The sequence below is a fragment of the Dinoponera quadriceps genome, unplaced genomic scaffold (assembly GCF_001313825.1).
Source record: "Dinoponera quadriceps isolate SergipeBrazil2010 unplaced genomic scaffold, ASM131382v1 scaffold2982, whole genome shotgun sequence".
Taxonomy (NCBI): Eukaryota; Metazoa; Arthropoda; class Insecta; order Hymenoptera; family Formicidae; genus Dinoponera; species Dinoponera quadriceps.
In genome coordinates this window covers 205484-231698 of record NW_014557404.1, presented here as the reverse complement: position 1 = coordinate 231698, position 26215 = coordinate 205484, and the positions used below count along the sequence as shown (strand labels likewise).

General features: G+C 47.9%; 1 protein-coding gene across 7 annotated transcripts in view; it reads left to right on the top strand.

Annotated features, from left to right (window-relative positions):
* Positions 1-26215, top strand: part of LOC106749075 (nesprin-1) — a 127008-nt gene that overhangs the window by 15314 nt on the left and 85479 nt on the right. For all 7 annotated transcript variants that reach the window (XM_014628143.1, XM_014628145.1, XM_014628144.1 and 4 more), the window contains 16 exons: positions 7441-7502; positions 8474-8569; positions 8656-8739; positions 8854-8946; positions 10208-10386; positions 10475-10877; positions 11049-11195; positions 11293-11833; positions 13124-14810; positions 16036-16144; positions 16491-17538; positions 17881-23418; positions 24110-24398; positions 24467-24986; positions 25103-25551; positions 25662-25857. In XM_014628143.1, coding sequence (XP_014483629.1) covers positions 7441-7502; positions 8474-8569; positions 8656-8739; positions 8854-8946; positions 10208-10386; positions 10475-10877; positions 11049-11195; positions 11293-11833; positions 13124-14810; positions 16036-16144; positions 16491-17538; positions 17881-23418; positions 24110-24398; positions 24467-24986; positions 25103-25551; positions 25662-25857 — 11441 coding nt within the window. The remainder of the gene's footprint in view (positions 1-7440; positions 7503-8473; positions 8570-8655; positions 8740-8853; positions 8947-10207; positions 10387-10474; positions 10878-11048; positions 11196-11292; positions 11834-13123; positions 14811-16035; positions 16145-16490; positions 17539-17880; positions 23419-24109; positions 24399-24466; positions 24987-25102; positions 25552-25661; positions 25858-26215) is intronic.

The following is a 26215-nucleotide window of genomic DNA, read 5'->3' as shown; positions in this document are numbered from 1 at the left end:
GCCGCCTGGTCTGAGGAGTCGTCGTCTGACCTCATCCTCGAGAACTTGTCCCACTTTGCCGATCTCTCTTCTCTCCTCTTCTCCTCCTGAAAACCAGGGATCTCGGACGCATCCATCTTTCACAGGCTTTCGTGGTATTCTTCGACGTCCACGGTCACAGTCGCGAATTATATCCCAAGATACGTGTCTTTCTGCGCAGCGCATATGAAGATCAGGATATTGTTGGGACGAGAGAACCAGTTCGTCCCGAATTTCTCGCCTCTTGGATTGTTTCACTTTCAGTTCGCTGTTGCAGAAATTCACTCGTTTTTCGTTTATTGAAGTCGAATCTATTGCTAACAATTTATTCCCACATAGATTTTATAATTCAGCGGATAGTTTGCGCGGCTGACTGTTCTCTCCGCACGTGGGAAAGAGGCGATTGTTAAGGTCTTGAATGTGATCTCGCATATCTTGGATATAATCTTAAATATACTTAAGCGTGACGGTAAATAGGAGATTCAAAAATTTATTCGCATGCCTTAGCGGAAACATCGGACATTTTTCCATGCAATTTCCCAAGAAGCGAAGAAACGAGACGTAACAGCCTGGCTGTCGGCCAACGGAGTACACCATGAAGATGTTCGGCCATCAGTGTAATTGAGAAATATAGTAATGGCAGAGGTGCGAAATGTTGTAATATGGGTGAACGGTTGTTTCCCTCACTTCCTCTCCCCTGCTCTTTAATTTGCCGATATGGCAGTCATTATCAAGTTCTCGGGGGGGAGCTCACGAAAGCCGGTACTTTGCCGAGATGAATCTACGAGCTCGGCTGAAGTATTATTGGCCGACTGTGTCACACCGGAGCTGGAGCGGCACGCGACTGTGTCTCTGGTTGCTTTCAACGGCCAACGTCTATTTAAGTTTTCTTTCTCGCGACCGGCACGACCGGCTGAACCATCACGACAGACAACGAAAACGCGCCGCCTCAGCCCGGGGAATGTTGAAAACGAATCTGACCGCTCGTGTTAATCGTACCGGTTCAAAATTTCCCCATCGACCCTCACCGCGCCGTTAATCTTCTTTCTATCGGCCCTACCTGTCCGCGTACAAATAAATCGATCTCAGACCGGGTGCGGCTACGTGCTGTATAAAGCATGCGAAGCGACAATCTAGAAAGTAAAAATCGATTTTCACGCGTTAAAGGGGCATTCTAGTCTAGATAGCTCGAGTTTGGGCTATTATACGCCGTAGTAAAAGTATAAGTGTTGTATACTTTGTCATTAAAAAAAAATTGATTTTATCAGCTGCCTCTCTGCTTCGTCCTTGAGGTTCTCCAAGCATTGTCCGAAATTTTTCGACGGTGTTTCTGAAAATCTGAAATTAATAAAACAAATTTTATTTGTTATAAATGTAGTTATCCATCAGTGTCGACATTTCTGAAAGTGGATGAAAGTCTTTGTTAAAAATGCATGTGACTAAATATATAGTGATTTCCATTGCAGCACGAAAGATATGTTTCGGTACAAAAGTCCGCACTAAGCAGCTGTCCCTTTAAAACCGGTGTGTTTTCAACGGTTCTTTTAAATCGCGTTTAAATGCGTAGACAATACATACACTGCAGAGCACTACACAGAGAAGACTGAAAATTATTGTGTGAAAGGATATCTGCTCGATGCAGCAGCTGCTTTCGAGCGAGCAAAATTTTTACCTGAAAGGTGTTTCCTACAAATGCTTGTAGCTCCGTTACAGAGTGTGAAAAAAATGTGTTACTTTAACATGGAGAGTGTGTTAAAAAGTATACAATTTTAAAGTTAAATCACACACATTCATTATGTCGACATATATTAGAATAACACAAAATTTCAGTAGAGCGTTTTTAATATAAAGTTTTGCTGTGTACTTTCACATATTTCGGCGAAATCTCTTAAGAACTCTTATTTTGGGGACACTGAACGTCAGTAAATTCCAGAAGGAAAGAAATTCAATGTATTTGAAGTTCTAGATTAGAGTATCTCTTTAATGTCGCTCAGGTGCGACATTGTCACCCATTGTGCGCGAAGGGAAAATCGATGCCGACTTCGCCGGGGGAATTCATCGTTAAAAACGAAGTCACGAGAGCCTTGTGGGACATTCTATAAATACACCCTCATTCTCATTCCGCGTATTATCGTAGTACCGATGCCGCCATATGTGCAACGCTGGGAATTTCATGTTGCGACGTAGACCTTTGCAGCGGCGGTGGTTAACGAGGCCCATTACTATACCGCTGCTTTAGCCTTCGCCTATCTCTTTTTGGAGGGCAGTTCACTCGAGCGGGCACGTGAACGCGCGCGAGCTCTCTGTCGTCTGAAATCGTCACGAAACCCGAGAAACACGAGATTCGTGATATGTAGTCGGCTGAAATTAAACTTACGTAATCGATACGTTTATTTCCCGCGGGTACGCGCCTACTTCAGGTAATGGTAAACACCCGGAACAGGGTTTACCCCGCGGATCCCTCTCGAACTCGGTTATCGCGTATAATTGGTAAGCTGGGCTACCCGAGGAAACAGTTTCAAGCGGTGACGGGGAAGCACGGTGGATGAAAGAGGAAGAAGGAGGATGAGAACACGAGCTCGGGATCGATATCGATCAGCACCGGTTCCGTGACGATTGACGAACGTGTCATTTGTATCCTCCGTGATTGGCATCGATATCGCGTGATTGATCCCTCTCGATCCCAGTAACCGAATCAGCGTCACAGTTACGTGAGAATTTAGCGGCGTCGCGAAACGAGATGCTCACACGTACTCACAGAAGAAAAAGAAATTAGTCTTAAATCAAGAATAGATATTCTCATGTACAAGCGAGAATATCATAATCTTCTTAGGAGATTTTTACTCTTGATTTGGCTGAATTTATATTGATGTATTGCTTAAACTTAATTCAAGACTGAAAAGCCTTCCAAGAAGATTATAATATTCTTGCTTACATATGAGAATAACTATTCTTGATTTAAGACGAATATTTTTTCCGTGTAGTTTCGCGAGTAGTCGGTCTCGACGCGGACTGACGATTACGCAGGTACGTGGCAGCGGTGGAATCGCGTTCAAGAGCGATGACATAATCGCGGATCCCGTCTTGTCCCAGAATCCTGAATGCCGCTGTCTCGCGAGCTCGTGCGAGCGTGCTGACACTGCAGAATAATATTTGCAACAACATTTCAAGTCGAATTTATTTCGGATGTCGACGGTGAGAGCGAACGCACGAGCGCTTTGAGCGCTCGCGGCGAACATTATGCAGAGAGTGCACGCTGCACCGATGCAGTTTCGCGAGCGTTTCGCGTATGGCGACTTTTTCGCGCGCCCGCACCACGCCCTGAATGTGCCGAATCTAAAATTAGAAATGATACACGAGAGCGTGAGTTATCTTACCGGTGATCGAAGTCGTTACACACCAACTACATGCGTATCGAATGATATCACGTGTCACGGAAAATCCAAGCGTGTCGTAAAAAGAGCCGACGAGTTGAGAGGCTCGACTGTAGCACGAGGAATTTATCAGGTGTACAGATTAATTCGGTACCCTTTCCCGTGAAATTCGAAGCTTACTTACAACAAGTCAAGTACAAGTTTAATGTTCGAAATCATTTCCATTATTTTCTTCGACTTTACTCCATCCGTCGGACAGCTGATGATTGCTCTCGCAGAAAAAAAACTTGGCGGCTTTAACTCAATGAAGTCATCGATGCTTTTTCGGAACTCGTCGACTGTTTTAAAATGCCTGTCCGTCAGATGATGTTGAAGCGATCGAAATAGGTAGTAATCCGACGGGGTTAGATCTGGCGAATAAGCCGCATGAGGGAAAATTTCCCAGCCTAACATATAGATGAGGTCTTTCATCCCTTTTGCAGTATGTAGTCGGCCGTTATCGTGCAGCAGAATCACCTGTTTAATTCCATCGGTAAAAGGTCTTTTTACAAGTTTTACGAGTCACAGCACCTTCACCCAAAGCGGAATATATCACTTCGGTAGACTAAGCAACATTTTTATTCAAATGGAACGCAAAAAGAATGCAGTGCTTCAGACGCTCCCTTTCGGACGACATCGTGATAAGTACTGTTTTCTGATGTTGTACCGGCAAGGCCACTATTATAGTGCTTCTTAAAGCTTAAATTTGATATTTTCAAATCATCATATAGGACGGGAAAAAGTTTCAATTTGAACCAGAGTTACAAGACGTTAAATGCAAAGGCACCGAATTAATTTGTACACCTAATACGTTAAACCACGATTTATATTATCGTCCGATAGTCTCTTGGACGCGTCGTTTAACAATCAGGACGGGTAATTCTCCGAATTATTTTCGCACTTTCGACTTCGCGACTCGAGGATAGCGTGAGTAACGAGGGCTCGGTCCCCCCGAAAAATTATGTAATCGGGTGCATCGCGGACGCTACGGTTCGTGGGCGTGTGTGTTTCGGTCGCCCAACGATTTACCGTAACCGTGACCACTCACGGTCACACGAATGTTAATGAGCACGCGTGGGAATATCCTGCCTTTTCAATGTTACCAGACCGCGGCGTGTAACGTGGTCCCCGGTTCTCGCCCACACTTTGGGGCCTCGATCAAACATCTCTCGTAGATAAAGCAGAGATAAAAAGCGGCGGTAGTAATTCCTTATAAAATTTCCGAGACGTATCGCCGGGGTTCAATAGGTCGGTTTACTTCAACCAAGCCGCTCTCTGTCGCGCGATAAGTGTAGATTGCAGAAATTCTACAAATTCTCTTCTCGTCCCGGCAAGCCGTCCGCTTGGCCCTTCCCATTCATTCAACGTCAAATTAATCTGAATAATAAAAAGACAAAGTTTCGCGGGAAATGATCGACTATGCGAAGAATCGAATGCGACTCTCACTGGCGCGATGCCGACCGATCGATATTGAAATTGTTAGCGCGGTGTTCCTAATAGCTTACTTAGATATAACCCGCGACAGTATCGCTTTTAATGTGTCGTTCCTTATCTCCGTACGTGCGAGAATATGTGTTTCTCCGTTAATCTTATCGGGCAGAGAGCAGCGCTTAAGTCGCTTCTGCTCGCGAAAGCGAAGGTTCCTCCGAGCGTTTCTCCGAACGAGCGAGCTTCAACTCTTAAATTAATCGGCGACTATCTCTCTCGTGCGGTCGACACCGATATCCGCCGAGGTAGTTCGAGGAGAGATTCGCTGAACAAAATTCACGAGTCACCGTCGGAAATCCAATGATTTACGTCGCGCGAGTCGGGCAAAATTAAACGAAGGCGCGAGAACTTCTAACGACTCGTTGAGAAGTTTGCAAATGAAAAAAAAGAGAAGAAGTTACATCAGTCGACGCGACGCGCCTTAATTATCGTTAATTATCGTCGGCTGCATGCGCGTGGATTACGGTCGCTCCGTAATATTACAGCGGGGAAAAACAACGCAACGCCGACGGGACCGTCGTGGAAGGCTCGATGAAAGGCAGCCACTGTTCCGAGGCAACGACATCCGTGGCCGTTGGTGACATCAAACGCCGTTTTATTTCGGGGATCGCGAATTTTTACGCTTCTCCGAACCGTCCCCGTGACCAATTTTATCGTTTCGTGTGCGTGGAAAGGCGACGGAGAAACGATCTCTCGATTTGAATTGCACGCATTTCAATTCTCCCCTCAAAGTTTCGAGCAGGGTCTCTTTCTCTCTCTCTTTCTCTCATTATGAAACGAACATTATTCTCTCTTTGCACACGTCAAGATTAATGCGTGCTCCGTTGCCGAGAGTGCTGTTATCAACGGTGCACTCGAAAACGAGAAATCGTTTTACCTATTGTCGCAGAAACGCGCGCGTACTCGCGCGAAATGCCAAAGTTTGCGTTGGAGCACTCGAGGAACGTGTTGCGTATGGAATAACGAGAACGCAATCTACTTTGTCGATCGCGTCCATTCCGTCCGTCGAGTCGCGTAATTGCTTTTTTCTCTATCCGCAGTCGGATCACGTTAAAGATGGATACGCGCGTATCGCGAATAATTTATGTGACGGTTTAACGTTCGTCTCGAGGCGAACTCTATGCAGCGCCGCGCCAGTTGCACGTTCATTATCGCGCGCGCGTGTGCCTCGTCGCGCCATGACGTATGCGCGGCGACCATAGCCGGTAAGGTGGTGAAAATGACGCGAGATTTAAAAATAAAACGGCGCTAATGCGTTTCGCCGACGGCGGTGCGATCCTTATAATTGATGACGACGATTTCGCGCGCGCGAAATATCGCGTACGGACCGTCCGGCGCGTCTGCGCCTTCTCTTGACTCCCGTCGTCCTCTTCTTCGTATTTTCATAATTTACACGCACTGTACGACAAGCGCGCCGGCGATGTCAAAGACTGGCTCTTGAATCTCGCAAAGGCCGACTCTTCGTCTCTGCCTCGGCGCGCAACTTTATGAAGACTGTAAGGCGAAATGAGTTTGATAAGAATTCGATGAAACATGCACTACACAGAGAAAAAGGTTTCTTTTAGTATACATGTGTATTTAGTTTGGGTTTGTTTAGTATAGACAACATAATTCAATATCGAATATCATTTTGTTTGAATGAAAATGTTGTTGTTTATTAGAAATAAACCATGTTGTCGGAGAGAAAAAATCGGTATTATTTAAAAGATATTATATTTTGTTTCTAATAAAAAAAAATTTTATTTCATTACATATCAAATATTGTTCCACTGAAACAAAAAAGTTCTTTGATATTTTTCTAACATAGTGTTACTTCTTTCAAATAATTTGTTGCTTGTGATAACTATTGTATGAATGTTTGAATGAAAATATGAAAGAAATATGTTATCTGACGTAAAATTTATTGTTTGAGAAACCAAACAGTCCTGTTCGTGGAATAAAACATTCGTTTGTTTCACTCCAAAAGACAAATTTATTTCAATTAAAGAAATTTTATCAAATCTTTTTCTCTGTGCACGTATACACTGAAATATTATCTAACCCACACCTGTAATTAAGAAAAGATTGACGATTTAAAAGTTAAAATATTTGCAACTAAAATTGACACTTTTTATACATATTTTTTACGATTAGCGCGTTACTTTTAAAACCTTTTAAACTAAAAGTAAGATTTAATGAAAAATTACTATGATGTTAAATTTCTATTATCTGTGCGTCTCCATTAAATAAACCGATGCGTAAATATATAGCATTAATAAAAAAAATATATAATTAGTAAAAAAAATAATATTTTCATACTTATAATATCGTGTCATATGTATAGATTACTTCAATTTCTTGCCGAATTAACATTTATTATTTAGATAATGAAATTAATGTAGAGGAACGTAATTTCGCTTCTCAAATATGAAATTTAGTGAGTGGCCCCCTTGCGATGCGCCACAGGCGAAATACGATGCTGAGCATTACAACTTTCTCAAGTACCATTAAACTGACTCCCGTTCTTCTCTTTTCCTTTCAGACGAGCAGGAACGCGTGCAGAAGAAAACCTTCGTGAACTGGATCAACTCTTACCTGTCGAAGGTGAGTGCGTCGAGGAGCGAAATATTTTGGTCACTCGTGATTCAACGGAAGACAGATTTACGCGCGCGCGCGCGTCACGTCACGTTCCGAGATAGCCGTGTTTCTCCGGCAGGTAATGTAGCCTGCCTGATAACGATAACAACGGGAGCGATTCTCGGCTCGCGATACTCTCCGTTTCTTTTCCTTCTTCTTCATCTTTTTTTCCACCCGCCGTCGGTTACGTAACGCTCTCGATCCTTACGTGACGCCTAATAAAACGCGAGACGGGAGGAGACTACCTCGTATCGTGCTATCGAAACTTGAACGGAGCGCTGATCTAACCCGTACCTGGCTCTCGAGTTTCGATGCACTCCCCTACTTCCGCATCCATCAGAACTTGGAACTTACCGTGGAAATACCGCCGGTCGTGACATGCATGCGCCAAAAGTAGCAAAGTCGTTAAAGCGAGCGCCGTCTCTCGCTCGTCGGCCGCGACGGCGACGGCATGTCGCTAAATGCGCAAGGTGGACTAGCGCGGCGAACGGAAAAAAGGGGCGACAATAAAAATTCACTGTTGCTTGCAGTTTTATCGGCGTTGCCTTTTACTGATCTCCAACGCCCCTTTGCTCTTCGGTCTTTTTACCCTCCTCCGCGCGAGCGGAGGCGGAGAGCTAAAACACGAAGCCCACGCGGCGGTTTCGAGCGCAATATATTATTCCGAAATAAACGATCTTTTGAAACACACGTAAACACACTTATTTAAATGTCGGCATGTTGACATATCGAATTTTGTGTCAGCGGAGAATGCCGTCATCGCCGATACACTTACGCGGTACGTGCACTCGCTTCGCAATGCCGTCATGTGTTCGTGCGTTTTCGCGTACACGCGCGCGTGTGCTTCCGTGTGTATTATCTGTGTGTTCCACAAATATTCCACAACGGTGATTAGGATTGGCAAATAATCGCAATTCGCGAACGTTCCCTTTGTACAGAGAGCCCCGCCGCTTCGGGTCGACGACTTAATCGAGGATCTGAAGGATGGTACGCGCCTTCTCGCGTTGCTCGAGGTTCTCTCGGGAGAGAAACTGGTAATGAAATATTTGCCTTGCTACTATATCAAACGGAAGTGTCGTTGGGAGCACGGCCGTTGTTTAAATTGCGCGTAATCTTTCAGCCCGTGGAGAGAGGCCGTAACCTAAAGAGACCGCATTTCCTCAGTAACGCCAATACCGCGCTACAATTTTTACAGAGCAAGAAAGTGAGTACGCTGATTGTGTCCCGTGTATGTGTGTATATGTGTTCGACGAAGGGCCAGCAAAGGGCCACGAAAAATCCAGCACGCTCAAATTCACACCTGGTGGTATTTTTGCAGATCAAATTAGTGAATATCAACTCGTCCGACCTGGTCGACGGACGACCGCCAGTAGTTCTGGGCCTAATATGGACCATCATCCTGTACTTCCAGGTACTTATCCCCACGTTCGGATAATGCGATTCCTATGTAATCAGAGAGCTATGCAAAAGAGCACAACTTCTACTTAGTATGCGGTAGCTGCTTAAATATAGCGCTCGTATCACGTAACGTAATAAGTACTTTGAGTATGAATACGCAGCAGCACCATATTTTCTACGCTCGCGACGAGGATTAATTTATATTTACACGCTCGCTCTCCAACCGCGCGATATCACGTGGTGACGAGCCGACGCGCCGTCATCGAGATTGAATAAAATCAGAGGGGATTACGGATTATTATTTATATAGGCGACGTTCCAATCCTATCTACGTATAGGATAAATCTCTCTGCGGGAGTTTCGTTCGTTTATTTCATCGGAAGAGAAAAACGTACACTGAAAGAAGGATCTGGTAACAATTGCCGAAATTAAATAGTTTTAACTAAATTGTTTTGTTATTGTAACTAAATCATTTAATATCATAAATGTAGCGTAAAATGTTACTTTACAGTATACGGAATTAAGTGATTTGGTTGAAGTAACCGAACAATTTAGTCGAAACTATTAGACCAAATTTTGATAACTGTTACCAAGTCCTATTTTCGGTATCTACATAAATATTTGTGTCAATTTAACATAAGGTGAATGTATTGAAAACTAACAAAAATGTTATGTCAAAAATTAACGCAAAATTAATATATTACTCGATGCTAAGGAATAAAATTTGTTATTTTAACAGTTACACGTGTTGAATATCGACACGGAATATTGAAATAACATAAACATAATATGTTAAATTAACACACGGGTATGTTAAAAATTCAAACAAGGGTCGATTTTAACACACAGCACAAAATTGTTTTCACCGTGCGTCTTAATTTTTGAACGATGACTTCGACCGGTCTATTCGATCGGCAACCTCTTCTTCTTCGGTCTTTTTCGGCGAGCGAATTGAGAGAGACGTGACTGCGTTGAGCGAAATTAATCCCCGTCGCGAGTAAAGTAAATTATGTCACTCTGCTAACCGTATGTATTCCAATGAACAAGCTACGGTCGAAGGATCGCAATCGGGTGAGTAGTGAGAAGAAGCAAGAAGATCGTGAGTTAGACGCGATGATCGATGTTGGTGTGTGTAGCTCCGAAAGAGCGAGACAAAATGCACTTGCATAACATTGCGCATCCTATTAGTACGCACGCTAGAGATCGTTTCTAGGCTCGGCCAAGACCTGCGTTGTGCCGCATCTGAGTCCGACTGATCGATCGCGTCTTTTTAGATCGAGGAGAACACGAGAGCCCTCGAGTACCTCGGACAAACCTGGGGCAGTCAGAGCAGCCTCGAGAGCCTCGGTACTCAGGGTTCGGCGGCGAGTGAGAGAAAGCGCATCAGCAGCGAGAAGTGGAAGCAGGGTGCGCGGAAGACCTTGCTGCAATGGGTCACCAACGCTTTGCCCAAGTCAGTACCTTACCGGGTCGTAATTTCGTGTGATTAATCCGGCTTCGAATCCGAGTCGTCGAGAGTAACACGAGATCGCTTCCTCCAGGGACGTCGGTATCCAAGTTCGAGACTTCGGCGAGAGTTGGAGAGACGGGAATGCCTTCTTAGCGATCATCGACGCCATCAAGGCGAACCTGGTGAACATAGCGGCCATGAGAGAGGCGTCGAACCGAGCTCGCTTGGAAACGGCTTTCCAAGTCGCCGAAGACGAGCTGGGCATAGCGCGCTTGCTGGATCCCGAAGACGTGGACGTGCCGCAGCCCGACGAGAAATCGATCATGACTTACGTCGCCCAATTCTTGCACAGGTACCCGGAGCCGGGTAACACAGCCCCGGATTCGTTCGCGACCGTGCGAGAAGAATACGACGGCCTCCTGAATTGGTTGAAGGAAAGAATCCGGCATCTTGAGCAACTTGATCGAACCAACGCCTTCCCGCCGAGTTATCCGGTAAGCTCGTGATAACACGTTAAATCTCGGGTGATACCGAAGACTCTTGTCAAGCTTCTGGTTTAAATCGTTTCTGCTGAAATTAAGAACGAGACGATGAACGAAGAAGACAAGAGATATTCTTGTTCGTTACAATTTTTCGACGGACAACATCGAAACGTTTTCTTCCAGGAATATATGCTCTTCCGAGGGGAAGCTGACGAGAAATCAATTATATACAAGAAGATGCAAAGTTTGGTCGATACGCCCAGTATGATAAGCATCACACGGGATTCTTGGAGACACCTACAAATGTTGTGGCAGCAGATGGAACTCCTCGTAGGTTCCCTCATGGTTTTCACATAAGTCAGGCGAACGCGTGATTTTACACCTCGATAAAAATTCCCTTCAGGAAGTAATGACTTTCTCTTCACAGATGTTACACTGGCTCTGGTTATTGGACTCGGCATTGTCGGGCGAGTTAGGGGAAGCCGGCAGATGGTTGGCGAAAGCCGAGGCTCTCTTGAACTCGGACAACGACATACCGGAGGAGATGACCGAGGGAACGGCGAATATAATCTCGAACAAGTTGGAGGATCACAAGAAGTTCTTCCTCGATCTGCCGGCAATGACGGAGAAGTTCCAGCACGCGAAAAACTCGCCGCTGGCACGGCAAGCCCAACCTGAACAATTGCAGAGCATGTCCGCACGTTTCGACAGTCTGCCCGATCGCGCCGCTAAGAGAAGAGTAAAGCTGAAGTTTCTGGAGCACAAATGCTGCCTGGTTGCTTTCCTCTACCTCGTGGAGACCAAGCTGAAAGGCTGGAACGTTAAGTATGGCACGGAGGAGAAGGTTCACCAGATGCTCGAGCAATATCGCAACTTCGTCTCGCGGAACAGAATATTCCAAGAGTTTCAGAAGGCTTACTTGGATATGCAGCAGGTCGCCGAGGAGTACAAGCGCGACGGTGATATCGGTAAGTGAAAACCTGATTGAATTGGTCGACCAGTTAATTGGAGGCTAATCAATTTAGGAAAGTAAAGCTACTTTGCCGCGCGTGTCTAAGCAATTTCGTAACTGAGTGAAAACGTTTCTTGTTGTCGTCGGAACAATAATAATCATAATACGAGGGCGGTTCAATAAGTACCCGTGTTAGAAATGAAGACACTATTTTTTCAAAAAATTTTTTTTTATTTTTCAACATAGTCCCCTTTTAGAAAGATACACTTCTCCTAACGTTCCTGCCATTTTTTTAACCCCTCCAAAAAATAGGATTTGTCAAACTCTCCAAAATATGCATTTGTCTCGGCGATGACTTCCTCGTTTGAGCTAAATTTTTTTCCCGCGAGCCATTTCTTCATGTTAGGGAACAAGAAAAAGTCGCAGGGAGCCAGATCGGGTGAATACGGGGGGTGCGGCAGCAATTCATAACGCAATTCATGCAGTTTGGCGCATCCGCTTATTGTCCACCGTGAGCAATCGCGGCACCCATCGGGCCGACAATTTTTTCATCGCCAACTTATCATGTAAAATATTAATTGCCGTTCCGGTCGACACACCTACGGCCTTTGCTACTTCGCGCACTTTCTTTCGTCGATCAGCGAGAATCATGTCGTGGATTTTTGAATGATTTCCTCGGTAACCACGTCTGCCGGGCGTCCTGGTCGCTCCTTATCAAAAACGGATCTTCGCCCAAGTTTAAATTCGTTGAACCAATATCTAACTGTGGTCATAGATGGCGAAGTGTCCCCATAAACAGCATCCAACTTTGCTTTTATCTCCTCGCATTTTTTCCCATCCAAAATCAAAAAGCGAATTACCGGACGATACTGCTCTTTTTCCATCTTAGCGAAAATCACGAAACACGTTTTACTCGAATGGCTGCCAAATCCAAACTAAACTATCAATCAGTCTGCAATTTGTTTTGCCGTCTTTTGATAGATGACAGCACACGATGATAACACCAACTTCCCTCAGGAACGCCCTCTGTTGTCTAACACGGGTACTTATTGAACCGCCCTCATAATATTTACAGGAAAGCACCCTTCGGTTGCAAAAATACGCTCAATACTTATAAAAATATATAATACTTATAAGAATACAAAAGAAAAATATTCAATCGACGTTACATTAAAAAATATAAATTATAAATTAATAGTAAAATACAGATTAACAAAATATAAGCAATATATATGAAACGAAAAAATATATAATATGAATTAATTAGAGGGTCGAATTGAAGAATGCCATGAATCCACGTTTTCAGACCGGGAAGAGAGCTTCAATATCGATCGCTTCATGCGGGAGACAGCTGAGAAGTGGAAGAACGTGTCGATGGACCTGCGCTGCGCTCAGAGCATGCTCGAGGAGGTGGTCGCTTATTGGCGTCGTTGGACCCTCGTCTCGGACGAGTTCGAGACGTGGTTACAACGTGCCGAGCCTGCCTTAAATCTTCCGGAGGACGAGCGGATGGAATTCTTCCAGGACATCAGCGTGTGGAAGGACAAACATCAGCAGCTGTCGGACACCGTGAGCTTCCTGATCGCCACGTCGGACGAATCGGTAGCGTTTTGCCTGAAGGAGCGTTACACGAACCTGACGTCCAGGTGGGAGCGGCTCTTTCAGGAAGCCAAGCAGTACATGCACGCGGGCGATCTCATCCGAACTAGGAAGGACTACAAGGCGGGAGTGGAGACCCTGCAGAATTGGCTGAGGAACGCCGAAGCCGCTTTAGCGACCACCGGGCTCAGCTCGACGGAACGGATCAAGGCCTACGGGGAGAAGTTGCAGGCTCTTCACAACGAGGTGGAGGACATTGAGGATCTCTTCAAGAACATCAGCAAGAAGTTCCAGACTCTCATTCAAGATCTGTCCCGCGACGAGGTTGACAAGATGATGAACACCCTGAAGAAGGAGAAGGAGGCGCTCGTCAAGGTGCGCGCCCTGATACCCATGCAGCTGCATTTGTACCACCAATTGCTGGTACAGCAGGAGTCCCTGGAAGCCGGTCAGAAGGAGATATCCGCATGGTTGGACGAGGCCGAGAACTTCTTGGCGAGTATCAATCTCGCAGGTGGCAAGGACGCCGCTTTGGCTCAGTTGGATCGCCACAAAGCCTTCTTCTCGCGTACGCTCTACTACAAGTCCATGCTAGAGTCTAAAAACAAGGTTTTCGCGAGCATCATCAAGGCCGTCGATAGTCACGCCGACGTGGAGACCGCCGAAGGTGGCGCTACTCTGAGGAAGCTCAACGATCGATTCGTCAAGGTCTCTCAGGCGGCGCAGGTCTGGGAGCAGCGCCTGCAGGAGTCCGTGCGGCGCTGGACTAAGTTCAAGGAATGCGAGAGACAAATTTCCGAATGGCTGTCGGTCGCGGAGACGATGATCAACGACAAGCACATCGACAATCGCCAATCCGTCGAGTACCACAAGAACTTCTTCGGCAAGGTGAACGAGAAGTGGATACAGGATCTCGTGAAGGCCGGTCAAGACCTGCGCAACGCGCTGCCGGTCGAGCAGCAGCTCTCCATCGCGGGCACAGTAGAGGCACTGCAGAATCGCTGGAAAGAGGTCCTCACGTTCGCGCCGCTTCATCTGATGAGGCTCGAGTTCCGTCTGGACGAAGCTAGCTTCCTCCAGTATCTCAAGGAGATCGAGATGGAGATCAGTTCGGAACAACAGGCGCTGGTCAATAACGACGACGTGGATGGTATTCAGCAACGCATCCAGGAATTCTTCCTGAACCGCAGCTCGAAGGTCCTCGAGGTCGAGCGCTGCCTGCAGACTCTGAAGAAGATCAGCGACGCCTATGGCAAACACAGGCCGGGCGATACCAGCCTGGCCGATGCCACGCAAAATGCCGAACGTCTGTGGGAAACCACCGCGCAGAAAGTAGAGAATCTGAGGAAGAAGCTGCGCGAGGTCCAGCAACAGTGGACCGCTTACAAACAGAAGTAAGTGTCTATTTAACATTTAGATTGCCCAGCTAGTTCCCTGTAAGCGCGTAGTATTATTTAATATTACGTAATATTTCGAGAATATTAATAAATTTATAGATAGGTTATATGTCCACTCCTAATAATATAAAAAAAATAATATTATTTTAATGTTATTGTAATATTATGTATTTTTTTAAATATTCAACTATGTATAATACATGTAATGGTAGTTTTTATTTCATATATATTGCGATACCAATTGTTTTATTATGTAAATGAAATTGAAATAATTTTGTATAAAAATACATTTTATACTAAAAAAATTATATATATATTTTTTTTTTATTTATATATATTTTTCTGTATTATAATTTTTTTTTAATATTCTAAGAACATTTTTATGATATTTTTATCATATGTCAAGAATATTATGTGAAGTGAATATATATAATAACATCAGTGGAACGTTCCTATAATATTAAAAAATATTACATAATATTCTTAGAATATTATAAGAATATTATTTTAATATTGAATAATATTCATATAATGTTCTAAGAATATTACGCGCTTATAAGGTTTCGAGCGCAAAGCTCACAAGGTCCAAAGTCGCAACACGTGCAGTCGTACATAGTATGGCAGAGAAAATTGGACGTAAGCGCTTACGTCTAATTTTTTGTCATCAGCCTTAAAATGCAAAATGAACCATCCAATGAAAAGATGATGGTATCTACTTTTATCTTTTAATACATATTCTGTATCTCTCAAGTGTTATTTCATGCAAATATTCTTAATATACTGATATAATAACAACCACAATTATGCACGCAAAGTGAAAAATTTTATGTTCAAAACGATCTATTGAAATTTATGCTTTAACATGGGGAATGTGTTAAAAAGTACACAAATATAATGTTAAATTAAAACATTGACCAAGTAACACGAAATTTCAGTGGGCTGTTTTGAACACAAAACTTTTTACTGTGCGGATTACTTTCCAAAATATATGTAAGTTTGATCATTTTATACCGAATATACAATGTTAATTTTGTTTCTTGCATTAATACATAAATTATATCTTATTGCTTTCATTCAATATCTCTATAGATAGTTCATAAAATTATTCCTATTTCAATTGTTGAAACCGTCATCCGCCTATGGATGATATGGCGGTCTAAACGTTGATTCTCGTTGACATGGTTTTCCCTCGAAATTACAGTGCGCTCGTTTGGGCTTTCAGATTCGACGAAATGGTGCATTGGATGGATCACGTGGACGATACCCTGAGGACCATCTTGCGCGAGGTCAACACTCTGGAGGAGTTCGAGAAGGAGAAGACCATATTCCAGGTAAGCGTCGGTTGTGATACGCGATAGATTCTCGCAGTCTCACGTCGTCCACATACTTAAAAACACTCTGCTTCGCCTTTTCTGCGCTCCTCCCGGATAGCTCCAGACCTTGACGGTAAATATGCGTGCACCTGTGTATATTTGCTGTTTCCTCGTAGTTTTGCTATGCATTTCGCTCGGGAATCTCACGGCGCTCGTTCCCAGAGTGAGATTCTTAAGCGTGAGCATTGATCTGGGAAGTAAATAGCAATCTGTGTTTGACAAACTTCGTTCTGACAACGAAGACTAAGGTCCACCCCTGCGGTTATGAACGCGACTGTTATGAAGCGCCGACGATTGTTCGCAGAAAATCTGCCGCGAGGCCGACAACAAGCGCGAGGAGATGAAGTGGCTGGTGCAAACTCTCGACAACCTGACGCTCAACCGTTCGGATCGCGAAGCTCTCACGGCGCAGCAGAATTTGGAGCAGCTGATAATTCGGTACAAGAACCTGATACCGACGATCGAGATCACCATGACGAAGACGGATATCTATTCGAAGAGCTATACCTATCGGAAGGAGGTGCGCGAGGTGTGCACTTTGTTGCGCAAGGTTCGCGAACAATCGAAGATCGAGGTTACGCCGGAGGTGCCCGAGAAGCTGCAGAGTGCGGTGGCTCATCAAGAGTCCCGTCTGAATCAGTTGGAGCAACAGCGAGCGACGATCGTCAGCATGCTGCAGCGCGGTAAAGACCTCCTGAAGGACCAGCACGCGCCGCCCTTCGTCTCGTCCGAGGTCCAGCAGCTGGAGACCAACTGGAACGACACGTATGGCCAAAGCATGGAGACGCTGAAGTTGCTGAAGGACTCGCAGAAGCTTTGGAGCACTTATCAAGAGCAGAAGGACGAGATCCTGAAATTGATCGAGCAAGCCGAAAGGGAACTGCGGCAGATCGAGTCGACTTCTTATTACGACGCCGCTCAAGTGACCTCCGATCTGCAGAAGCAACAGGAGTTCGGCGCGAATCTGAGAAAGTCCACGGAGGAGATGATGAGGAAACTGCGCGAGACGCATGCGAATCTTCTGCAGGCGCTCGCATCGCCGAGCAAGAAGGAGATCCTGCAGAAGGAGGTGACAGAGACCGAGGAGAAAATGGAACGCACGTTGAAGATCGTCCGCGAGAAGGTGGTTTATCTTCAAGAACACAGCACTCGATGGAACAAATTTCAATCGAAACTTACGGAGCTCCGATCCTGGATTCATCAGGCTGCGCCTGTATCGGTCGCGGATATCGAGGATTCCACGGCCTCGCCGGAGGAGAGAGTTCGCAAGACGGAGAATCTGCAGAAGGAGATCAAAGAGAGAACGTCGATATTGAGCGTCCTGGAGGACGAGTCTCGGAAACTCGTGAAAGGTCAGTGGCAAATTTTCTACGCGTACTTTACGATAATACTAAATTAAAACTTTCCAATTTCGTGTCTTGTTTTCTCTATCATTTCTACGAATCTTCCTTATTATCTTTTGCAATAAAATTAAAATCTTTTATAATTGGATTTTATTAAATTTTGTGAAATATATTTTTCGATTCCATTACATTAATTTCACTTATCTTGATTTCACGAAATCAATGTTATTAAATTCTGTTCGACAAAAAGATTAAAAATTAGGCCGGAAATGAAACATTTCCCATTAATTAACCCACTCGTCGAAGATCAGAGAAATATGTACAGAATCTTGATTTCCTCCGCTCATGCAGAAAACAGCGGTGACGCGCCGGCGAAGCAGCTTCGCGCCGACATCGAGAATCTCCACAGGGCGGTGGAAACACTGAACAAGAGCATAGTGACGCAACGTGAATTGGCCGTGCAGAACCTCGCGACATGGAAGGAATACGAGAACGGTATTCAGAAGATAAAACCTTGGATCGAACAAGCGGAGTCCAAGGCAGCCACGATGGGCAGTAAGCCTACGACCTTAGCCCAGGCCACGCAGATGCTGGAATCGGCCAGGGCCTTCGAGGTTCAGTGTCAGCAATATCTCCCGAAAGTGCAGAGCCTGTCGACGATCAGCCAGCAAATAGCCGGGCGAACGGTGGCGCCCGACGAGGTCGACGCCGTGCACACGCGATGGAACGCGGTCCACGACGTGGCGGTGCAGACGACGACCAAACTGGACAAACTGGTCTCGTCGTGGAACACCCTCGAGTCGGAGGCGGAGGAATTCAACGAGTGGCTGCGAAGCAGCGAGAGGGAGGCTCTCAAGGAGCCGAACGTGCAGACGCCCGAAGCGGCCAAGTTGGAGAAGGAGCTGGTCCAGTTGAAGGGCTTCAACAAGAGCATATCCGACCATCAAGCGCAGCTGATATCGCTGACTCAGATCTCCGATCACATCAGCCACGGCCTGTCGTTGGACGGCGCGTCCGCGCTGAAGGCTCGCGTCGCCGAGATGAAGGCCAGGGTGAGCAAGCTCGCGGACACGGTGCGGCAGCACATCAACCGCGTCTCCGACTCGTTGCTGGCGCGGCAGGAGTTCCAGATGAAGATCACCGACTTCGAAAACTGGATGACGCGGCTGCGCGCCAACATCAACGAGATCGGTGACGTCAATGTGGACGACGTCGACGCGAATCTGCAGACGGTGCACGCTTACCTTCAGGAGCACTCGGAGAAGCAGGCCGCGTTCGCCGTGATCTACGACGAGGTGAAGCAACTGTCGTCGCGGGGCTCCGTGTTGGAAGCCGCTGCCCTCGACGAGACTTACACGTCCTTGGCGAAGAGGTACAAGGCGCTCGAGGACGATCTCAGGGAGAAGAAGAAGGGCCTGGAGAAATGGATCGAGCTGCTCAGCTGGCACAACGACGCCAATGCCCAGCTGAGCCACTGCAAGTATGAGGCCGAGGCGAGGAAACCGAGCATCGCGGACCTCGACAGGCTGTCCTCGGAGCTTCAGACCGTCTATTCGAAGATCCACACGTGGAAGGAGCACGTACCACTGATGGACAGCACCCCGGGCATACACGTCCGCGACAAGCAAGAGCGCCCGGTCACCGCGACCACTTTGCTGAGCGACCTCGAGTCCAAGGCCGCGGTGCTGAAGACGGAGCTGGCCGCCAAACGCGACAAGCTGGAGAATCTCGGCGCTAAATGGGACAACTTCAGGAAGCTGCAGCAGAAGATCACGGAGGAGATCGTCGGTACTCAGACGAGCCTGCAGGATATCACCTACGAGGTGGACACGTGCGAGAAGCTTGGGCCGGCGATCGAGAAGATCGACCACCTGATCGAGGATCATCAGAGACGCGAGCCCGAGAAGGAGGTTCTTCACCGGGAAGGCGACAACTTGATGAAGGAGGATCAACGGGCGATAACCAACATTCAGGTGGTGATCTCCTCGGTGGACGGCAACTGGGAAAAGGTGAATGAGCTGCTGCGAGAGCAGAGGAAAAAATACGCCGAAATGGACGCCGACTGGAAGCAGTATCAGGAGGCGAGAGAAAAGCTAAACAAGTTCGCCGACGAGGCGAAGACCCTCTGCCAGTCGGTGAGGGACGTGCCGACCGACGTCACCCAGGCGAACGTGACCCTGGAAAAGCACAAGAGAGCCTCGGATATCTTGAAGAAGGGCAAACAGTTCTTGGACAAGATGGACGCCAAGACGCAGCAGTTGGCGAAGGAGGCGTCGTTGATGCCGAATTTCAAGACAAGCCTCATCGAGTCGGACCTGTCGGACGTGCGGAACAAGTACCACGAGACTTACGCCAAGATAATCGATCGCACGCAAATCTACGAGACGCAGGTCATCATCTGGAAGCAGATAGAGGAGGTGAAGTACGAGCTGACGAGGTGGCTCAGCGACACGAACGAGGCGCTCACCGCGGCCTGCGAGCGTCTGCTCGACGCCGAGAACGGCCAGGCGAGATTGGCCAGGTATCGCGAGGAGCTGCCGGTGCATCAGCAACTTCGTCAGGGCATCGCCACGAAGACGGAACAGCTGCTGAAGTTGAACGACGCGACGGACATACCGACCCTGAGATCGCTCAACGACTTATTGGACGATCAGTTCAAGCTCGTGAAGGAGGCCGCGGATAAACTGGCTTCGCTCACGTCCACCTTCAACGAGAAGGAGAAGGGCATCAGGCAGGAGCTGAAGAAGTGCAGCGACGCGATATCGAAGATCCGGGAGGAGGTGATCAAATGCGACGACCTGACCGGCGAGAACACGAAGATCCTGCGTCGCATCAACAAGTGCCAGGAGCTGAAGACCGAGTTGGAGAAGCGCGACTACGAGTTATCGGAGATCGACGAGAAGCTGACGGACATGACGGCGGAGTACCCGACGATCTCGAAGTCGAACCTGCCGAAGGAGCTGCAGGCGCTGCAGCTTCGCAGAAGCGGCGTCGCCGGCTACGCGGACAAGGTGATCGCCACGCTGGTGGCCTTCCTCAGCAAGCTCTATCACGAGAAGTTCGCCACTCTGCAACGCATGGTGGCGACGCACAGGGAGAAGGTGGCCTGGTGCGAGCCGGAGCAGAGCAGCGATTGCTACAACCTCGAGGTGAAAATGGCCTCTCTAGCCGATGTGGAGGCCGGCATCGCCGATTGTTGCGCGCGGATAGGCGACACGGACAACTCGCTGAAGCTGTTGAGCACCGTCGAGAGCGCGGAGACGATCGAGGCGCTCCGTAGCGAGCGTGACAAGCTCGCGAACGACCTGGAGTCTTTGAACGCGAGCTACCGCAAGATCAAGAGCGTGTTGGAGCAGAACATCGCTCTGTGGCAGCGGTACGAGCTCACGTCGGAGAACGTGATCACGTGGCTGAAAGAGAACGAGAGCAAGATCAGCGTGGAGGCGACCACGCTCCTGAATCCGGACGGGATCGAGGCGAAGATCGCCGAGATAACGCAGCTCGAGAGGCAGGTGAATGACTATGACGGTGAGATGAAGGACTTGATCGCCCTCGGGGAGGAGATCACCAAGATCAGTCCCGAGTCGCGCGTCGTTCAATACGTCGGCAACTTGAACACGCGCTACCAGTACGTGCTCAAGTTCCTGGCGCAGCATCTGGACAGGCTGAGGGAATTGCAGCAGATCAGATCTCAGTACGTCGCGAACGTGAAGGAATTGGAGTCCTGGTTGCAGAACGCGGAGCGGAAGCTGAAGGTCTTCAACGAGATCAGCGGCCCGAAGCCGATGACTTTCTACCAGTCGCGGCTGAAGGAGCTGAAGGCGTTCGGAGAGGAGCGCGAGACCGGCCAGACGATCCTGAATCGCACCGCGGAGACCGGCGAGACGCTGTTCGCGCGAATCACGCCGGATCACAGGGAGGTGATCAGGGCCGAGCTGAAGAACCTGCGTAATCGCGTGGAGACGTTGGCCGATCGCGCGAACGTCATCTACAAGAAGATCGAGAGCGACATGATGCACAGGTCGTCCTTCGAGGACAAGTATTCGCAGGTGAAGCAGTGGGTGATCGAGGCGCGGAAGAAGCTGGGCGACAAGCAGGAGCTGCTGCCGACGCTTCAGGAGAAGAAGCTCGCCCTGCACATGTACAGGGCCATCGCGCAGGACGTCGGGGTCCACCGGAACATATTGCAGCAACTTCAAGAGAGACTCGGCACGACGCCGGACGACGAGGCGAGTGAGATGCTGAACACCGTGATCCAGGCGCACGAGAAGCTGTCGGAGGACGTGGAGGACAGGATCAACGTGGCGGAGAAGCACGTCGCCAATCACGAGGCGTACCTGCAGACGTACGAGAAGACGCAGGACTGGATCAACACGGTGGTGAACGAGACGGTGTCGATCAGCGAGGACATCTCGATCGACCGGGACACGGCCAAGTCCAAGATCGCGCTGATCGAGAACGTGCTTCAACAGAAGCCGGAGGGCGACCGGATCCTGGACGACTGCAATCAGCAGTTGAACATCATCCTGGAGCAAACGTCCATAGCGGGCCACCCGGCATTGCTGAGGGGCTTCGAGCAGCAGAGGAAGGTCTGGGAGGACTTCTTGCAGCGATGCGTCGCCAGCAGGGACCGGCTGAACCGCTTGTTCGACCAATGGTCCGAGTTCGAGAAGCTGGTCGAGCGTCTGGAGTCTTGGATCAAGCAGATCGAGACGCAGGTGAAGGACCAGAGCCTGAAGAGCACCGAGGAGGCGAAGCGGGCGTACCTGCAGAAGCTGAGGTCGCTCGAGGAGAGCATCGTGGCGAAGGGCGCGGAGTTCAACGCGGCGGTTGAGAAGAGCCAAGGCGTAGAGTCCGACCTGGCCAGCAGGGTGTCCCGTCAGGCCACCAGGTACCAAGCGATCAGGAACCAGGCGAAGGAGGCGGTGGCGCGGTACGAGCAGTTCGTGAAGGAGCACAGCCTGTTCAACGAGAGGTACAATCAGTTCCTGGACTGGACCACGGAGATCCAGGGCGAGCTGAAGAAGCACAGCGAGATCGTCGGCGACCTCGCCGTGCTGCAGAGCAGGCAGAAGCACATCCGGGACCTCGGCGATGTCCGAACGCGCGAGAACGCTCGCTTCGAGTCCGTCATCGACCTCGGCGAGAAGCTCTACGTACACACCTCGCCGGAGGGCAGGGAGATAGTCCGGCAGCAGCTGAGGAACCTGCGCAGCCTGTGGGACGGCTTCTCCGAGGATCTGCAGAGTTCGACGCAGAAGCTGGACCAGTGCCTGATGCAGTTCGCGGAGTTCTCGCTGTCCCAGGAGCAGCTGACCGCTTGGCTGCGGGACGTCGAGCGCGCGATGCACCAGCACACCGAGCTGAAGTCCTCCCTGGAGGAGAAACGGGCGCAGCTGCAGAATCACAAGATCATGCATCAGGAGATCATGTCGCACCAGACGCTGGTCGAGTCGGTTTGCGACAAGGCGCAACAGCTGGTCGACCAGACCAAGGACACCTCCCTCAACGTCTACCTGCAGTCCATCAAGCAGCTCTTCCAGAACATCGTCGCTAAATCGCGGGATCTGCTGGAGAACCTGGAGGACTGCTGCGAAAAGCATCACCGCTTCAACCTCCAGTGCAAGTGCTTCTCCGATTGGCTGAACGGAGAACATGGCAAGCTGGCGGAGTACAACGACGTGACGGGCGAGAGATCCGAGATCTCGCGGAGGTTGACCAGCTTGGCTGTGCTGAAGGACGGCCAGGTGCAAGGAGCGGAGCACCTCGCGCGACTGAAGGAGCTCAGCGGGGCGGTGGCTAACAGCACCGCGCCGAAAGGTCGAGAGGTCATCAGCAAGGATGTGACTACTCTGGAGAATAATTTGCGACAATTCTTGAACGAGATCGGTAAGCATCTATCTTGTAAATCGCACCTTGTAATAATAATTTTTATTAACGTTAAGCACCTTTCAATATATAATTAAACAACAATATCGTAGACATACAGACGTAGAAAGAAAGAGTTACAAAATGTATGAGTACGAGTATAATGATTTTTTAATAAAAACTGAGTCGAGATCCAAAATCGTGCAATGTTTCAATGTTGTCAAATTACCATAAGAAAAGTCTACAGAATCGGAGAATAAGTTAGTGGTTAAACATAATCTATTTACATATGGAAATTTAAACCATATAGAGTTCAGTGGTGTTCAATATGTAAAATAGGTAGCGTCTGAAAAATCTTGGCAGAAAGTTTAGTTTTCGAAAACAATTCTAAAATGTGTGGGTAGTCGAAATTATGATTTAAAAGATTAAACATAAAAAGAAGATAAAAAAGAAGTGCGTGTTTGAAATTAACGCCGAATAATCTCCTTCGTATAAACGACTAACAATAATTCTTAACAATAATTAATAAAAATAAAGCAAAATAGGATTTGTTTCCGTCATATAAATAAGTAAATAAATAAAGCAAATAATTCATTGTTTTATAAATAAATAAACAGATTTTCCGTTACATAAATAAATAAATAAAATCAATAATTCATCGTTTTTCCACTTATCTTCATTAACTTTCTCGATGTTGAAACCGTGTCTTCAGAATCCGTAGAGGAGCGGCAGAAGACTGCGCTGGAGAGATGGCAGAGCTTCGAGGATCAGTTGGAGGCTCACACGAGGTGGTTCCGCTCCATGGAAGCTGCGTTCCGGGACCAACAGCTGCAGCCCACGTTGAAGGACAAGGAGGAGCGACTGCGCGCGTTTAAGGAGAAACGCGAGACCATCGTGCGACAGGAGCGGGAGATAGACGAGTTCGTGGATAAGTCGCACGGTTTGCTGCATGCGAGTGGCATCGAACGCATCAAACCTCTAATTTCCCAAGTTAGCAACAGGTACGTCGAATCGTTCTCCGCGAGAGAAGAACTGTCGTTCTCACGTTCGAAACGCAACTCGTCCGCAGGTACCAGTTGTTGCTCGTGCTCAGTAAGGAAGTGATAAACCGCTGCCAGAGCGTCGTCGACGATCACCGCGTTTACGAGGAGAAGCTTAAGGCCATCGACGTTTGGCTCACTCCTCTCGAGCAGAACCTGGCGATCTTGAAGAAGGAGGAGATGGGCGGTGACCTCGAGGCGAGGAATTCGCGGTTGCAGATGTTACTGGCCGAGAAGGAGCTGGCCGAGCATCGCTTAGGCAGTTTGACGTCTGTCGGAGAACGGATTCTTCCGGACACCTCGGCTCAGGGTCGCGAAGTGATCAGACACGAGTTGCGACACGCCCGCGAGAGATGGGACCGCCTGGCCGAAGGCATCACCGAGCAACAGAAGAAACAGGACGCCCAGTCCTTGCAATGGACCAGCTATCAAGAGACGCTGCAGCAGATTCTGGCTTGGCTGGATATGATGGAGCGCGCGGTTAAACAGGACTCGTCGACCGTGTGGTCCTCTTTGCAGGAGATAAGATCGAAACTGCTCAAACTGAAGGTTGGTGTACGCTTGTTCAATTTTGCAAGATTTTTCTACCTGTACTATTTTCCGGGAAGGGGAAAGAGAGCTTTTGTAACGAGCGTTGGTCATATTGTCCATGAATTTTGCTTCAGACGTTGCACCAAGAGATCCTGGCTCACAAACGCATCGTCGAGGGCATCGCCGAGAAAGCCAACACCCTGGTTCAAGTCACTCAAGTGCCGTCGGACGTTCACGAGAAGGTCGTTTCGGTATCGAAGAGATACGAGAGGCTGGTGGACATGTCTCAGAAAGGAATATCCAGCTTGGAAGCGTTGCTTGACATCTTCCAACAGTTCCACGACCTTCAGAAGGCCTATCAGGATTATCAGAAACGCCAGTGGGAGCGTTTGGCGAATTATAGCGATTACACTGGCAACAAGGCCACTCTTCAAGCTCGACTAGCCAAAATTATAGCGATACAGGACAGCCAGAGCGAAGGCGAACTGAAACTCAACGTCCTCGGCGAACACGTGGCGCAGAGTTCGCGCACTTTACCACCTCGATCACAGGAGTCAATGGAACGGGATTTAGCCAATCTTCGGTAAGCGTTTTTTATTAAAAAAAAACATACATATCGAAGAAATATATTGAATAATATAATATTCGCGATAAAATTATCTCATTACTTCGAATGATTCCCTTTCCCGCTAGATTCGAGAACAAGAAGTTCGCCACAGCGGTGAGCGACGTGGTGCGTTGTATCGAGGAGAGAATACAGCAATGGAGCGAGTACGAAAACTCGTTGGAACGTCTGCTCGCCTGGCTCACCGACGCCGAAACCTCTCTGAAGAACTACTCGCTGAAGAACACGCTCGAGGAGAAGCAGGAGCAGCTCGAGAAGTATCAGGTGAGTCCGAGACGATCGCAACGAGACGATCGTTGCGCTGCGAATTTGTCCAGCTTTACGTACATTTCTGTTACGTGTTCCCCAATTTAACTAGCACAGAGAGCGTTTGAGCGTTCATCCCTTATCACAGAGTTCCCCTCTTCTCGACACGAGATAGTAGCGTAGCTCAGAGTGTGCACATTTGACGAGTTTTTTTCGTTTCGATTAGATATAGCTCTGTTTACTGACATCTGTCACACACCGTGAATATAGATTTCACAGTGTTAATACCGCCCCCTCCCCTTTATACAATTACCCTTCCCACGCGATAAATCATATGCGAGTACTGTCGAGTTGATGAGAACGGAGGGAGGGGGGG